Source organism: Phlebotomus papatasi, chromosome 1, assembly GCF_024763615.1.
Source record: "Phlebotomus papatasi isolate M1 chromosome 1, Ppap_2.1, whole genome shotgun sequence".
Classification (NCBI taxonomy): Eukaryota; Metazoa; Arthropoda; class Insecta; order Diptera; family Psychodidae; genus Phlebotomus; species Phlebotomus papatasi.
Window position 1 is genome coordinate 29,605,649 of NC_077222.1, and position 18,742 is coordinate 29,624,390.

General features: G+C 32.6%; 1 protein-coding gene across 4 annotated transcripts in view; it reads left to right on the plus strand.

Moving 5' to 3' along the window:
• Positions 1–16,948, plus strand: part of LOC129799606 (band 4.1-like protein 4) — a 96,082-nt gene extending 79,134 nt beyond the window's left edge. For 2 of the 4 annotated variants that reach the window (XM_055843632.1, XM_055843634.1), the window contains exons 13-15: positions 3,628–4,459; positions 12,439–12,551; positions 12,792–16,948. In XM_055843632.1, coding sequence (XP_055699607.1) covers positions 3,628–4,459; positions 12,439–12,551; positions 12,792–12,801 — 955 coding nt within the window. In that variant the 3' untranslated portion in view covers positions 12,802–16,948. The remainder of the gene's footprint in view (positions 1–3,627; positions 4,460–12,438; positions 12,552–12,791) is intronic. The other 2 variants (XM_055843635.1, XM_055843636.1) reach the window with 2 other exon arrangements.
• The last annotated feature ends 1,794 nt before the right edge of the window (positions 16,949–18,742 follow it).

Below are 18,742 nucleotides of genomic sequence, written 5' to 3' on the forward strand. Positions count from 1 at the left end.
GTTACTACAGTTCTAGCGATTCCGTGTAAATGAACATTTGAAAGAGTTTTCGTACCAAATTCATATAAGTGCGAATAATTTCAATCATTCAATTGATAAAAGAAGGATTAAAACTGACATATAACCCATAATACAGAATATAATAAGCTGAAGCATTAATAAGACAATCATTGAACCATAATGGCTCCGTTCAGTAATAACCTTTCGAAGAGACAAAGCCACTCCAAAATCAATCCAAACCTATTCGAAAATCTACCGGAAGCCTAAAGAGCATGTTCATTTCGAATTTCGATATTCTTGACACTTCAATTGTCAACAATGTGAACAACAGTGTGCAAAAGTTTGCTGCAAAGAGTGAATTTTTTGTAGTTTTGTGGAATTTCAGGATGACAGAACGTTTTAATTGCAATTTTATTAAGCTAAATGTCCATTTAATGAACTTACTCGCTTTTGTGTAACTCGTCGGTTTAAACGTTCGAACTTCCAACGGTTTTTTTTAGGTAAGTTCTCTCTGATATACCTTCGAATCGGTAAAGGAAAAACCTCAACCGGAGAGAGTTCTCAAATCGGGAAGGTTATTACTGAACGAGAGGAATAAGGGGAAGTGGAACACCTTTTAATTGAAGCCCTTTTAAAATTGGACTTTTTTTATCGAATGTCTACTCAAACTTTCTAAACTCAAGAGTGGAACATTTCACTCTCTTATGGTTTCAATTGTATATACGTTACTAGCAAGAATTATAGCCTAAAAGCGAAAAATTCCCTTGTTGCGGAAAATCGCATATAAAATCGCAACAATATATTGTTAGAAAGGAATAATATTATGATACAATTTTTGGATCGTAAAATTTCGTGGTGAAAAAATGCATCACGCTGTTAATATGATTTTCAAATTGTTAACGGCCTTAAGGGCAAACAGTATGCGATAACAAATTCAGGTCTCTAGTGACCCTTACGCACCTTTGTCTTTGAACTACAGGTCTTTACATACAGCACCATTTTGTACTTATAGATTGTACAGGGATATGAATAACTAAAGGTTTAGCCTAGATTTCGGTATAGTTTGTAAATCTAAAAACTAAAAGCAATTTTATTAGGTTTTCAAAAACTAACGGATATTTGACCCTAAAATTTTAAATCTAAGTCAATAAGAAACTACTTTAACATTTAAGCCATAAGGATTGACAAGGTGGTTCTGGACTGGAATGACCTTTCAAAACTGAAGCATGTCTGTATAATGGAATTTATTCAAAAGTCTGGCTAGCCATATTCTCAAAATCTCTGACTGAAAATCATAGAAGGGGATGCATAAGAGGCCTGCATTGAATGCAGCGGGCGAGTTGAAATACGTGATCTATCTAAGCTATAAGGATAAACCTTATACAGACTGCAGACCTGAGGTTCATTCATACAGGTTCACTTCTCTAAATTCGTGACAGTAAATATTTTTTGGAAAATTTTGATTTAGTAATGGCTATTACACTGGTGAGAGAAATCCGAAAAAGTTAAAATAACATTCCGGAAATGTTAATTTTACCCTGCAGTATTGATCCAAAATCGGTGTATATATTACCCTTTTTAGGTATATTAGGGGTTAAAGGTACCCTTTTTCATGTTAACTTTACCCTTAATAAGGTGTAAAATTAACATTAAAAAATGTTGATATATTTTCCCATCTAAAAAGTGTTAAAGTTCTGAGGAAAAAAAGTTAATCGCACCCTCTTTTTTTCTCAGTGAAAGGATAATTGATCCATTAGATTCTGAAAATCTAATAAATTTGCATGTTATTTAGGATCGTCAGACTTTCAGGAAATGCGCTATAACTCTAGTCTGTAGACCGTTTTACATTGGCCTCGAACCTAATGCCCTAGACAGATTTACTGCTTCAGCTTAAGCCAATTGACAGCTTAGTTGAAAGCCAATTAGAATGTACCATAGATGCGGGTGACTTTGTTCCTTGCTGGTGACTTTGACCACCTCCAAATTCCCAGTGTTCCGATGAGAACAGTTTAGATCAAATATGGTAAATCAGACTAGTAAAGACTATCATTAATTTCTAGAAGTAAAGAAAAGTATGCGAACAGGAGGGGGTCAAAGTCATCGGAAGGGGACAGTCACCCGCACTTACGATAGTCCAATCATTATTTTGAGTATCATTACATTAACCGTCTCTCGAATTAAGCCGTAAGTATGTTCAGCTCATTAAGCCGAGGGACAGATTAATGTAATTATACTCAAAATAATAATTAGAAGATTATATCGGTTGCAGCCAAAATACCGAAAGCCAAAATCTCAGAAGCCAAAATCCCGAAAAGGCCAAAATCCCGAAAGCCAAAATCCCGAATGTTCAAAATCCTGAAAGAGATGAAATTATATAGGGGAAAATGTTTTGAATAATTCTCCAAGACACAGAAAATTTCCCTTTGTCTCCAGAAAGCACGGGTGCAATCGTGGGAGTAGTTATGACACTTTTAAGAACTCGGGATTTTGGCTTTCGGGATTTTGGCTTTAAGGATTTTGGCGTCCGGGATTTTGGCTTTCAGGATTTCGACCGGGACCCGATTATATACCAATTGGTTTTCCACCAAGCCGTCTCTCGACTTAAGCCGTAAGTCTGTCTAGGGCATAAGGTTCATACATGAGCTTCTAACTGTTCTAATTTCTGAATCAGTAAGACTTATTTTTTAAAAATTGACTTGTATACGTAATTTATCATCTATTAAATATTAGAAATTATAAAATTTGCAATATTATATTTACTCCAGGGTTCAGCCGAGTACTCGAAAATTAAAGGTCAAAAGAAGTATTTTTCCATTTTACCTGTGGTTTTTTAAAACATCTTAGCGATTTATTTCATTTTCGCACATAAATGCAGCATAGACGGAAATTGCATCCTTATGGCTCCGGCACACCTTTTAGATCAGGAAAATTTCATGAAGTCGAAATTCGAAACCCTTTCTTTCTCACATGTTTTGCATATGACTATCTCATTCTTTCGCATACCAAATTCGATTGAGCTAAATTGGATTTAAAGTGATGTTTAAGATAAGAAGAGTGCGGGGGAATGAGATAGATATAATGCAAAACATGTGAGAAAAAAAGGGATCCGAAATTCGAATTCATGAAATTTTCTTGATATAAAGGTGTGCCGGACCCATTATATTCCTATAACCCGAAAAAAACCATTTTGAATTATTGAAGATCAATTAAATTATACCATAGACACGGGTAACTTTCGCCTCTAGAGGTGACTGCCTCCCCCTCCCCCCGTTGTTTTTAGGCTTTTTTGGTTTTTATTTTATTTCTAACACTTTAGAATAGTCTTCACCAATCCACTCTATCATATCCGATCAGTGAAGACTATCCTTAAGTGGTAGAATTAAAGAAAAGCTTACGAAGAGTAGGGGAAAAATGATTCTCATCGACGCTACAAGTTACCAGTGTTATCAGACTATTTTAAGTTATCATACGAATTGATCTTTTTGTAAAATCTTCTTTACCATTGTAAATGTATTTAATTTCTTAAGAAGTGTACTAAAATAAACATTGTTTCTTGTGAAATACTCTTAATTCGTTTTTTAGGTAAAAATCGTTTAGCATGATGCCTTTAAATTTTGAAATTTTCAGATCCAGCGACAGTACAAAGTATGGTACGAATAAATCTTCCGGAGCTTCGGTCACTTCGGGTCAGCACAAGATGACCAATGGTCAACAGGCCGGTAGTACCTCATTAGCAAACCATCATCATTCAGTGAGTACCAATCGGAAGCCACCGGTTCATCCGAACCGGCAGGCCAATAGTCTAAAGACATCGTCGGTTCCTGTACATAATAACAATAATTACCAAGCCGCTAACAACAATTGTACCACATCTTTGCTGAGTAATCTCGTATATCACAACGACCTACATTACACGTTTAGTCTTAATCGCATTCCTGGCGGTGGTTTCGGTGGTGGGTTCGCATCACCCATAAGTCCAACGGCTTTACCGTGTAGCGATGGTCACGGGACTGGCTCAATACGAGCTCCACGTGGCACAAAGTCAGACATTGGTGTTCCCATCAATCGACGACACATCTCAAAATTTTGCACAAATGCAGCTGGGGTACATAGCATTGGGAAATTGGCATCGGTAAAGTCAGAAAATCAACTGGCGGCCTTTAATATTTCCGGTGCTTCCAATATCACCGACTACCTGGACAATTATAAGACTGACGGTGTAGCCAATACATTCACGGCACTTAATACAAGTAGTGCACACAATAACAATTTTATTAGTAACAATAACCATAAGGGGTCAGATCAGCTGCAGCGAACTAATGTAAATAACACAACGCTTCCACCCTCCCATCAATCAGCTTCTGGTACAGCGGTTGGGCCACTGCTTTACCTTGATCCAGAACATGCGGCTACCAACCGATTTATAAGCAACACCAAGTATCGATCTAATTACAACCATGTGAGTACCTCACTAAACATACCATCCCGCAAGTCAGGGGCGCTGCACGTTGTATTTTAGTGCTTTTAACTTTTTTGAGTTCGGATTCTTATGCTGTTTTTATGGTCATTTACATTTTAAAAATTATTTTTTCAAAATTTACTTTTACCCCTTAATTTGCAATAAATTAAGGGGCCTTAATTTATCACCCTTAATTTATCACATAATCGATAAATAATAATTGACACACAGAGGAATATCCTATACAGTAATATCATGAACAACATGAACAACTTTTTGTACTGAAGATTCATTTCTTAAGTTTTTCATATTTTCTAAAATATTTTTTTACAAAAGAAAAGTTTTTGTGTGTCCGTTTTCTGAATTTAAGTTCTGTTTTTTTTTGGTATTGTCTGTATAAGCATCATTGAAGCATTATCATACCCACCAGAGTAGGGACAAGAAAAATCCCTGCCTGTACCTGGGATTAAACTGGGCATCTTTTGCTTCGTCGATAAATGGTCTACCACTTGAGGTATGAAGACCCTTGCTCTGATTAACTTGGTTTGCGGAATCTTTGTGTTTTCCATTTTGTTTTTTACATTTTTGTTTTTCCGAGTTTGTTTTTGAAATCTTTATCTTCGATATTCTTTGTTTTTTGGAAACTTTGTCTTTGGAAATCTTGTCTTTAATATATTTTAGACAATTATATTTTATTAAATAAAATAATGAAATTTCAACGGTGTTTTTTATGTTTTTGGTTTCGTCCTTTTGGGGCAAAGGAAAATTTTCTGTGTTTTGGAATGTTTTTAGTTTCTTTCTTTGGGGAAAAGGGAAATTTTGTGTTTTGGGAAGTTTATAGTTTCGTCATTTTGGGGAAAAGGGAAATTTTCTGTGTTTTTTTTTTTGGGAAGTTTTTAGTTTCGTCATTTTGGGACAAAGGGAAATTTTCTTTTTATTGGGAAGTTTTTAGTTTCGTTCTTTGGGGCAAAGGGAAATTTTCTGTATATTGGAAATTTTATAGTTCCGTCCTTTGGGGCAAAGGGAAATTTTCTGTGATTTTGGAAGTTTTTAGTTTCGCTCTTTGGGGCAAAGGGAAATTTTGTGTTTTGGGAAGTTTCTAGTTTCGTCCTTAAAAAGGTTATTTTTGGGAAATTATAAAATATACTTGTGCAAAATGTATGGCAGACAAAATTTCCAATATTTGTACCAAATGTACGAATGATAAGATTTCCAAAGGCAAAGTTTCCAAAAACAAAAATTACCGAAGACAAAGATTCCAAATGCAAACTGGGAAAAACAAAAGTTTAAAAAAAAATGGGAAAAGTAAAGATTCCCGATCCCGATTAAGTTACAGAGAGGTGCACAGTTCTCTGCATCAAGTTTAGTGAGAAAATTAGGTATTGGGTATCACTCAATTGAATTGACATTAATTTGCACAAAAAAAAACTGTTCTGGTCCATGTATTAAGAATCCGAACTCGAAATATTTAAACTGCTCGAACTTCAAGAGAGAGCAGTTTTATTTTGCATGAGATTATACTAATTTATTTTTGTTTTCATTTTAATTTTAAGTTTTGACTTATAATGTGCATGCGGCTTATTCCCTCGTGATATGTTGCTGCAAGAATTTCCTTTTAAAATATTGAAATATTTCTTCAACATGGGCATTGCTCTATTTTTGTTTAATTGTTTCTCCAGGAAAAACTGGTAACAATGAATTTCTGGCATTACTTCCTTTAATTTCTTCTCTTCAACAAAAAAATAGTACAAAGGAAATAAATATGAAACCATGATTATGTGAAATGCATTTTATGTGAACCTTGTGCTTTGTTTTCTGTTTATAATAAATTCAACTCTATGTGCAAGATATATAAAATTGCTCATGGCACAGTATGTGAAGTGATATATATAACTTGAATAACTTCTACATATGATGGGACTTTCACGAAGAAACATCTAGATACTACGGAAACTTCAAAGAGACAGAATTTAAATTAATTTTCCTCTCAGTTGTACACATAGTGCAAATAATTACAATAATTACTCGAACTTCACGTTTATATTTATGATTTCAATTTCCCAACACGTTGATGACAAATGCATAGCCGTCCACCCCCTTGAAATTTTAGGGGCAGTACGTGAAATTTACCTTGTGCATTATTTAGAATCCCATCCCTTTCACTTTGCGTACCAAATCCTCATCTCTTCATAATGATGATTTGTATTTTGGTGGGCTTTTATCTATCGTGAATCTCTGAATGATGGATCCGCCCTTCAGACATGCAACATGATTAAATTTCATTTTCAGCCACTGAAGTGGGTATTAGATGAAAATTTGTAATCGTTGTCATTAATTAAATCTCCAGTTCTGCACCATGTACGAACATTTCTTTAATCACTCAATTACGTGAGCCATTATTTCACATAAACGACTCTATACTGAGAACGCGTACAAATGATGCGGGTTCGTCCAACTCAATGTAACATTACAATATATTTCATGGAGATTACTTGGGGATTCGTGGTTTGCAAGCTCCCTGATTCAATTACAATGACCTACACCATTAGTCTTCATAGAAAATGTAAAGAGTTCAGATTTACAAAGGATGAAATATTATTTGCTACAACAATCACGATTTTTTTCCCTTTGTGCGTTAAATTTCTAATCTTTCAAGAATTAGGGATAAAGAAGCTCTTTTATCTCCTGAAGTTAAAGCAGAATTATTAATTGACGCAATTTCTCATATTAATTCAAATGTATACTGTATTGTCTAGAAGATTTGAGTTCATCGTTTTGAAGCTTCTTCCCAAAGAATTACTTCAAAGAAAAATTCACTAGAAAATTGGCTGTTAGGAACCGTTACCATTTAGTTCGTTCAATGTTCAAATGTCTTCAGGTTACACTGAGAAAAAATGAAAAGTATTTTCTCTTCACTGATATACAAGAGAGTCTTCTAAATTCGAACACTTAGGTCAAGCGCCTGGCAAGTTGGCCTTTTTATATGGAGCTATTTGAAGCCAATTCCTAAATTGATCTCAGACTCAGCTCACATTGCTCCAAGGAAAAAATTTATTTAAACAAAAATTTAGTATATTTATCTCTCCGTACGGAAAGGTATATTATAATACGGAAAAACTTCTCACTTTTTAAATATTTAGCATAACGATCACGAGTGCAGAAAGATTCCCATACGCATTAGTATGTGAAAGTAAGAAATTGGCTTCAACTTTGAAGGCCACTCGCCGAGGACTAAACTTATTTCAATTAAGCTGAAAACCAAAATGATTTAGAATCCAGCTCAAAAATCAAAGAGTCATGAAGTTAAAGCTCTCAACAATGTTCACATGTTCACAAGTTAATTTACAAAAAAAGCTACAGTTGTAAAGTCAAAATCATACGACCATAATTGTATTATTAAATTCATAAATCGGATTCAAATCTTCCGGTGTTCATTAGGGGCAGTTTCTTTTTCTCAACTGAAAAACCCCAAATTTTTCTCCAAAGCTTTCGACCCTTTTGTGTTAATGGGTCTTCCTCAGTTGAAGAAGTTAAAAGTGCTAGTCGTCATGTATAGATATTAGCAGACGTTAGACGTTTTCCATTTAAGTAAAAGATTCTAAATTGACCCACTCAGAAAGACCAATACCAAGGGTCAAAAGCTTTGGAGAAAAATATAAGTTTTTTTTTAATTGGAAAAAAAGAAGCTGCCTCTGACGAACACAGGATGATTCAAAATCAACATAATCCGTCAGAGACCCTACCTAGGGCAAAGTGGTACAAGTTAGACAATGGTACAATTTGGACAGGGCTTTTTGTCTTGATAAATTTAGTACTTCATTTTTATTTGTATATTTTTAATGCTTTAGTTTTATAATTTGGTTCCTTGTGCTTAAAAACAAATTTTGTACTGTATTTATCAAGAAAAAAGCCATGTCCAACTTGTACCGGCGAATTGCCCAACTTGTAACACTAATTCCAAATTATATCACTTTACCCTATAGAATTCATAAATCGTTCAGTCAATATGATTATTCATCCTAACCAAAATCGTCCGTTCCGAATTATTTTCGTGTTCAAAGGATTAGTTTGTTGAGCCTGTCCATTAACTGACTACCCAGTTGGTGTACTTTTTAATAACGATGCTTCTTTCGTGTCTTCTTTACTATGAGTTTCATTACGATCAGTGGCACTGCTTGACCAGATGAGCCTGTTGAGAGAACCAAAGATGAATTAAGTTACTGGTTAAACAATTTTTTTCAAGTCAAAAGTACTTTTTTGTATAAGTCTTGGGTCTTGTCCAGATGAACTTCGTTGATCAAGATAATAACCTTGAAATATTTCTTCATTTATTCAAGGTCAAAAGTATTACCCGTATTACCCAAAGAATGTTTATTTTTCAATAAATTTTTTTTCCACAATTTGAAATCTCATGAAAAATCATATTTTGGGGGAGGGAGTCCGTGGTGCAGTTGGTACAGTTGGTAAGAGCGTTCGGCTCTTGGGCGGTATGACCCCTGGCTCGACTGTGACAGTTGTGAGTTCGAGTTCCGCCCGGTTCAAATGTTTAAAGTGTCTGAATGGACATATCTCTCAAACACATTGTAAACCGAATAAAAAAAACTGTAAACTGAATAATGTACTTACTTTTCTGAGTCGACCTTAGGGAAGGGGAAGCAGGTCCGAAGACTTTTCAAACTTATATCTGTCACTATTTAGTTAGAATCTACGCCTAAAAATGCAATTTTCTGGATATTTTGGAAAATGATGTACAGGGTGAACAACTATTTTGAAAAATCTAAGACTATCCCTGGGTCTGAATTATGGAATGTAAGAAGCTTTATAACATTCGATTTAAATTTATAAGACTTTCCTTCTAAACCACAGATACACCGAGGCCTCCAATCGTCTAGTAAGATTTACAAAATAGGAATTGTATTTTAATATCCAAAAAATTGTGAATTCCTGACTTTTTAATATTAACAATATAAAGATCCGTTTTAAGATTTATTTTATGCTATCTGATTGGCAGAATTTTCTATGAATTTTAACGAGGTCCAAGGAAAATGCAAAATAAGCTTTCGATAAATTTAATGAAAGTGTATTATTACTCTTTCCATCTTATTACAAAATCTTCCTTAATTATCCTTAAAAACCGCTTGATTTAAAATTGAAATAAATGAAAGAATAATATTTTCATATCTAAAATAATCCAAGACTTGTAGGAGAAGTTGATGAGAACCATGAGAACAGACTTCTGGATAGTTGCGTATTATTCACTTGACTATATTAAGATAATAATGTTGAACAACTCTTGGATTGTACCATAATAATACAATTTTCTTAGACATTTTATGTAAGAAAGGGCATTAAATAATTGAGTGGTAGAGCACTAGTTCTTAATAACTCTAATTCTACATTAATCTTCTTTACCATGAATTTTAAAGGTATTTCAACTTATACCATTTGAAAAGTTGCCCAATGTCTCTATCATAACTAAATTAAAAATAAAGAAAACTAAAATAGGAAAATGTCGGCATGGCTTGCACACAGTGAACCTTCAAATGTGCGAATTTTCTTTTTGTTGAAAACTTCTGGAGAAATGGTAATTTCTCATCTCGTCTCGTGAGGCTAACAATTATTATCTATCTTTATGGCTACACACAGAAAAATGAAAAATTCTTAAACAGAAACACCCAGGAATTTAATTTCAAATCCCATCGAATGAATGCTAATGCCCTAATTCTAAATCCTTGATCATTTAGTTTTAGTTGCAATTTGCAAATCTGTAGACATTTTTCATTTTCCAGCTAATGCTGAACTTAAGTTCCCGATCTCTTAATTTGAAAGAGCTAGGGATTCTAGCTCATTTCTTTCGCTCAGAGCTTTTAATCTTAAACGCCTCGGGGATTCACGTCCAATTTAAGTTTCTAGGATCTTATATATTCTTAAATTTAGAGTCAAAATTTTTCTGTGTGTAAGAAATGACAAACTAGTTCCTTGCAACCAAAGAAAAAATTCGCGTCTTTTGAAGGCTCACTGTGTTCGAACTATGCCTACATTACCCTATGGCCTTATGAATAATTTTTTTCTTAATTGAGATACATTTTTCGAACTCTCTGCTAAACCGATTAACCAATAACTGAAAATTCGGTATCGTTAGTAAGGTCTTGAGATTTTCTATGACTTATACCTAGTCTTCGTCTTTTTATACTTCATAGTTCTTTTTTTTCATACATGTAGGCAAGCAATTAAAATAATTTAGGTTATGAATAAAGTTTTTTTGAATGAAAGAATTTTATTAAAACTTTGTTTAAATAAACAATGACTTTTTGAAAAAATAGGAGCATTAAAAATCTAACTCAAGAATTTTTAGCCGTTTGATCTTTAACACCTCAAAGCCTGAGACGAATTTTTATGCCAATTTCTGTTTATGTAGGGGAGACTGGGGCAAAACTTGTCTAAACGCATATTTAATTCTTTCACGAGCTCTGAAAAAACTTAAACGTTTTATAATGAGCATATTCTTATAGGAAATTTACTGCTCTACAACATTGCAGAAGACTATTTTCCTCTATCTCGAAAGAAATGTGATTTTCGAATCATTTTGTAAAAGTAGATTTTGTGGAGATTCTCAAAATTGCGGGGGCAAATTTTGTCAGTCTTCGTATAATGTGAGACGTTTCACTCTCGCAAACGTTAAAAATATCAAATACACATATTTTTACAGGAAATTTATTCCTCTACAACTTTCTCGAAGATAATTTTTCTCTATCTTAACGAGAAATGTGCTTAAATTGAGCTAATCAGTAATGATATTTTCTGTAAGCCAAATATTCCAAAAATAGGTCTCAAAATTTCATTATTTTTTATTTTACATAATTCTTCCTCGCATCCTTTGAAACTTTGTAAGTTCTAGAAGGTTCATGAAGGCTATCTATAATTTCAAGCCTCAGTCTCTTTTCTTTATAAAATAGTGAATATTGAAATTTTCGTTTTGACAAATTTTGCCCCAGTCTCCACTATTTTCCTAGAGCGAAAACACCTATGGAATATGTAGGGGAAAGTGGTCTGCCTTTGAATGCGGCAGCCTTTGAACATTTATTTTTTCTCTTATTTCCCAAAGTAAAATCTATATTTTGTTAATTGAAGTTAATAGAAAATAGTTTTAATAGTTTAGAAAATAGGGTTTTTGTTTTGGAAAATAAGAGAAAAATTGGAATATTCAAAGGCTGCCGCATTCAAAGGCAGGCTACTTTCCCCTAACTAATTCAATTATATTTTCGTGAAGAGAATTTAATGCACTTTATTTTACCAATTTGCTTGCACAATTTTTATTTAAAAATGAAACACTGAAAGAACTGAAAAGCGATTTTTCTATTAGTCTTTCAAGTGTTAAACTTGCTACGGACACAAGTACACACAAGACAAATAACAATATTGCATTTTTGAGGACTGTAGATGACGATGGCTTTGCGCTTTTCTTTAATTCTAGCACCTAAAGATGACATTTAGACCATCCTTAAGTACTTTTCTTGTCATTTGGCTATCCTAAAATTTAGACTTAAAGCAAAGCTCGCGATAGACAGGAGAGTCAAGTCATTCGCATCTATGGAACTTAAAATTCTCAAAATAATTAGTATCAATATTGCCTTCTTTTTAAATTCAAAGCAATAAAAAGATGTGTCTATACATTGACCCGAATTATCTTTCCTTGCGATAGTGTTTTAAATTGTAATTGATCGCATGTTGAAGAAGAAATGATGTTATAGCATGTGAAAAAGTTGAAATGAAGCATGCAATTCTGATTTCATGCATTATGCAAAATTACTTAAGTTTTCTATGGTTTTCTTATTTTATTCAATTCAACATTGAATGAAAAATTATTAATTTTACACACAATTTTCTGCCCCATTTTCTTCCTGCAATATTCTTATATTTTACAAATTCAGATTGCCAGATTTACTATAAAGATAAATTTGTATAAAATTACAATTCAGACACAAAATAATGGAGAAATGCCTGAAGTGTTCGGTATGAAGGACAAAGCCCAAACCAAATGTGCAAATGATCAATTAGCAACTATTCTTGCTCCAATTATCCAAAGTAGACGGTAAGTTTTGGTTTCATATAACATTAACCAGAGTATACGATGTGGGTTTTTTTTTTGTAGGAAATATAGCACTATCTTAAGTTCTAGTTGGTGGATTAGGGTATTAGGGGTTACTCACCTATTATTTTCTTTAGAAACTCTACAGCGTTATGATTTCAAAGAGAAACTTGAGAGGAGATTATGTTTGTTTTGCCTTGTTTATTGTGTTTATGTTACAAATTGAAACTTGTATCATTACAGGGCGCAATAATTGGAGAAATGAGCACTGAATTATAAAGATGGAATGATGTGATCACCAAGTGATTTAACACGCTGATGACACCGTGAAAACATTAGGCATTTTCTCTTTAATTTTACTTGTATGCAATACCACTTTTTAGTTTTATAAATTGCTTGACATTATTTTTGGGAAAAATACAAATTTTTTTGTGAAATTTGTTCTGCTGGAAGTTTCATTTAAAAACACATTAGTAGCAGAGTCTTCTGCACTTTACTGGAACTTTTTCTTTTCATTTTTTTTTTTTTTTGAGAAGATTTTTGAAGACATGAGTAAGCTCCACCCATAAAATTTTAGGTCGCACCCTATTTAAAAGTGACTTGTCATGAAGTTTTTATTTATTTTACACTGTTTGTTAAGAAATTTGAAAAAAATATAAGAGTTTTAAAGAATATCAGGCCTATAAATGAAAATTATATTTAAGATGTAAAAGCAGTGCTCCTTGGTCAAATAAGCCACGCCCCTTATCAGAGTTGTGTTGAATATAAATTCTTTTATCTTTGAAAAAAAAATGATTGTAAAAGTCTATGGTTCTACAATAATAACAAAGTTTATTATTAAAAAGTCGCGCTATAATTCCCTTCACGTGAGCATGACGGTTAAATGAGAGTGAGGAGAGTAAATGGGCGGTCTTGATCGAATCCAAGAGAAGGTATAAAAGAACTTCGTGTTCTGGGACCCACAAAGCAGATAAATATTCTTACGGAGGCTCACAACAACAGAAATGTAATAAATAAATCATAATTTTTAGAAATAGGAGGAAAATTGCGAAAAATTTTTGCTGCCACGCCTATTTAAAACCACGCCCTATTTCAGAAATCCCACAACTTTTAAATATTGCCTTACCCAAAATTCTTATTTAACAGAAACTTAAAGAGAAATTGGAGTTATAAAATATTTTCTTCAACTTTTTCTTGTTTAAAATAAATCTTCTAACTACTTTGTTAATGAGTTTATTAAATATAACCTAAAAATAGCAACTTATTTGGTTAGAATTTTTAATTGTATTCTTTTTTGGAAATATTCTGTGGATTCTAATTGTTTCCAGTTTAATTAATCAAAAAATCAACTTTTGATTCATATTACCAATATTTGACTAAAAGTTTAGGTTGAAGTTTAAGTCGAACCTGTAATAAATCTTGGAAAACAATAGTAAATACGGTAATTTTTAAAAGTTGATGTATTATTTGATTTTCCTTTCTATTTTACAGTCAACAGGTTATAAATCGTTACTAACTATTAATAAGTTGCAGTACTGTAAAATGTAAGAATTTTGAGAGATATATTGGTTGTTATAATATATTCACACATGATGTGTAAAAGTCCTAGGGGCGTGGCCAATTTTTTAATGGTTTAAACTTGAAAAGCCACGGAGCTTTACAAGGGGAGAACCAGGGTTTAAGAGGCGTGAAACAACGGCGCAACGCACGAGCTGAGGCACTACACTCAACAGCATAAGGCTGCCCGACTGCCCCTCTCTGCCGATCGATAGATCGGTAGAGGGCTTTATTGGCTAAGAGGATCAATTGAGCACTAAGCTCAGAGCGTTGCCAACTTTGCCTAAGAGCAAATGTCAAAGACTTGAATGAAAGGATAGTTTGCCCACGACTCGATTTGGGCTCCCCATTTAGGCATGGCTTAACAAACTTCGACTTTTATTTAGGGTAAGTGTGCCAAATTTCGGCAAAGTTGCATACAAGCACCGAAGTCCGAAGTTTCAAATGCAATATTTTTAATTCATATTGATATTTTTTGTTATTTCCTTTTCGGGAAGGTTGTGTGGAACCTTGAAAACTAGTTTATCATCTCTGTTTTCTTCCTAAAATATTTAGAAATTAATAATGGACATTGCTTTGGGTAGTATTCCGGCCACTTTGAGTGAAGTTCCGGCCACCTTGTTTGTGACCACCTTTTGTGACGCAACGAATAAAAAATTTCAAAACGTCATACAGAACGAGTTTAATATTTAGTTTAATACGTTTATATGACCCACAAGCCCTGAGATCTTCCGTGTAATTTGTCCTGAAGACCTGTAGAGTACCATCTCAAATTTACGTGCAGGTTCCCGTAGAAATTTACCTTCCCCAAACTCTTCCAAGGCCTTTTCCACATCATCTTTTTCATAGGAGCGATGGTTTTTTTCTCTGGACATTGCAGAACTCAGAAATTGGAAAAAAAAACACAAAAAGAATAAAAAATTTAGGAAAGCAAAAGATGTTGCCGGAATAGGCAACACTATCTCACCGGAGAGACGCTCACAAAGTATATACTTTTTTACGCAAAATACAGGATCCTGCTGAGAAATTTAACCCGAAATTTAAAGATTGATTCACTATTAACAGAAACAGAAACAATCTTTAATGAAAACTAATCAATTTTCATGAAAAACACCGAAGGAAAACCTTTTGTACTTCACCACAAATCGTAAGACTGCTAGAAACACAATCGATCTGTCTGAGTTTTTACAACGCAATTTAAATTCAAATTAATTATACCTAAAATTTAACGGTCTTTGTGTTAATCGTGTTAATACATCCTAAAATGAATAAATATTTAGAAGCAAAATGAATTAATTGAATATTCGAAGATAACATTCATAATTTTAATTAATTTATTTCCATTGCCGAAATTACACTCAAAGTGGCCGAAGTTAGAAGCTGGCCGAAATTTGGCACACTTCCCCTATACCTGATATCAATGGTGCTGTCTTTGTAAGGTCTCGTAGCATTCTCTGAATTGACAATAAATATTCACAGACTTTTACTTTAATGGCCTGTAATTTATAAATGAAAATCAAACAAAAATATTTAGGGCTGAGCTTACTTAGGACATCAAAAATTCCAGCTTAATAGAAAAGTTTAATTTTAAAACAAGTTCCAGTATAGTAATATATTCCAGATTTTTTTTGGTATAGAAATTAATCGCAACTTTCTAAAATTCAATCCTTAATTCAACAGAATATCAAAATACTGATTTGCAAGAATAAGCCTAAATTTTTAGAAAATTGTACTGTTTGTGACAGAATCACATAAAGTATATTAATCTATATGAATTTTCCATTTTCAAATCGATGTGCAATCATTATAGTTAAATCATATTGAATGTGTAAATAATTTTTATCATTCCTTTCCCTTAATCTAAATGTTCAAATGAACAGTAAGAAATCAAATTTACTGGCGAAAACTTTAAAAATTTCCGATAACGTATTTATGATGTGAATTCTTAACTAAAAAAAAAGAATCGTCTAAAGATTGCAAGCGAAGTTATTCCATCTGAGGTATTTTATAAATGGAATCAGTGGAAAAAACTACAAAAATCTAGCGAAATAATGAAAAAAATGCTCAGGCGGTTTATTCTGACTGATGTTACTTTTTACACTCACCACAACCACAAATATACATAGTTTATAGTGGAATTCGATATCTTTTATAAGTACGCATATTCACCCACATTCCAAAGGTTAATATATTACTACATAAAGATTTAATGTAATGTAAATAATAAACAATTTACAAAAAAAATAGAAACGAACGAAAACTCAAAAAGTATTAACAAAGCATTTTTTAAATACATTTTGATGGCAGTCAATTGATTTTCTGTCCAATATTTTGTAAACGTCGAAATTGTTATAGTTGTTCTGTGGTAACATTGTGAAGATTGTATCGAAAATTAATTAAAATTTGCACTCATATTACTCGAAATCAATAGTTGTAATATATTGAATTATTTTATCGCATACCGAAGTTATTACCCAGAACATTCATAATAAATTGAAATGTAATGAAAACAATGAGAACGATAATCAAAATTTGTATGCTGAGCAAATAATCGCAAATCATTTTGAAAATTCTAAGGATTATATTATGAGAAAAAAAAACATTTATAAATCCACATTGCACATTTTGAAATAACAATTTTTGAACGCATGATTAATGCATTTATAAATGTAATAACAGATGTAATCACTTTTGCGTTTGACTACTTTTTTCGGTATTGCGCTGAAATGAGTGGAGCACAATATTTAAAAAAAAACAACATTGTGAAATTTAATATTGATATAGCCAGGAAAAAAAATTTTGTAATAAATCCTTATTAGTGTGAATAAATTTAATTCCACAGATATTTTGTTTTGCATTATTAAATTATTTCGTGAAGAGCTAAATCCATCTCAGTCTGGTACACCGCCAGACTCTATCTTGCGTGACAGTCACGAGATTTATCCACATATCCCTATTAAATGCCATCATAATGATGAAATATAGCACAACAGTCATGAAGATTTTATTGGTACATAATTCTGGTTGCCCGCGGGAATTTCAGCAGCAAAATAAAACATCGCGGTTCTACTCAACACCCTTGCCATAGTTATGAAAAAGTGGCTGTAATAATAAAGAAATATTTCTGCAAATGCTCTTTTAAGGGTCTGTGCGCCAAATAAAAAGTGTCATTTACTCCATCCCTTATATTCAAGATAATTAATAGAGTTACCATGGTGACTCTTCTATATACTGACAATCAAAGAGCAAAATTGATTTTAAATCATCGTTCAGCGGTTCACATTGCAAACCGCAAAATGTTTTTTTTTTGCATCACCTGTGTACACTAATTACATTTACACGACAATAATATAAACTCAGTAATGTTCCTTTATTAAATTTAAGTCCTACAGTACATATTTTGAACGGATAATAAAAATATTTTGGTTATAAAATTTAAAATTCAGTCAGTCAAAATTAAATAGTCAATAAAATATTCCACTTTGGTTTAAAAATCAATTTTGATCAGTAAATAATGCAAAATTCATCATAATTTATTTTGAACACAGGTTTATAATTTCCTTAAGTTGCCAAGATGTGTCACAAATTCCTGATTTTCCTTTTGACAAAGAATATTTCATTGCCTTGCGGTGCTATCACACTAGGATTTTTCACAATTTAATTTTAAATTGAATTCAGCAAATTGAGCATTAAAATTGCGAGAACCACTTGAAATTTTTCATAGCCAGGACACATTTTTGCGAAAAATTTGCTAAATTAAAAAAAAACCGCTCAGATTGCCAGTTGTTTTATTTTGTCATTTTTGATTTTGTTACATTATTAGAAAAATGAGTGAGTCTAGTGATGAGGAAGAAGTTTTCCTACTTTATTTAGGATGTTCAATAAAAATGTGTCTCAACGTAAAAGGAAGAGATTGTGGGTCAGAAAATGGATCCAAGAGAGATCTGCCCACGGATTCATTGAAAAAATGTATGATGATATCGCAACTGGTGATTTTTTTGGACACAACAATTTTCTTCGTATGGTTACTGAAAAATTTGAGGAACTACTTCACATAGTTGGACCTCATTTGCAGAAAGAAACAACGAAAATGAGGGTGCCTATATCGTCTAAGTCCAATAAAATTGGAATAATTGAGCAATTTTAACATTTTAATTTGCTGAGTTGAAATTAATTTGAGCAACCACATTTATGCTATTTTAGCATATTTAAGCATGTTTTGGTGGGCCAAGTATTAGTTTATATCAATAAATAAGCGAAAATCTATTAATTCAAGTGATTTTTAATGCAAAATAACGCATAGGAACAATTCATCTGAAAATTAAATTGAATTTATAAATTGAAAAAATCCTAGTGTGATAGCACAGTTCAGGTTTTAAAAATTTAAAATTCATGATCGATCAACAAGATTTAGGGGGTTGTGTGGGTCAAAAAGACTGGAAAACATCAGATTTTCTCTATTTTTTACATATTTTTTTATTTTAATTTGAGTTCTCAAGTATATAAAAGTACATCATTTAAACAAAGTTAACGCAGCGTTTATTTGATTACTAAAAATAGCTATATTACATGGATTATATGTGACCTGACGCTGATCTGATATTTAAAGCACAACTCTCTACTACTGACCAATTTTG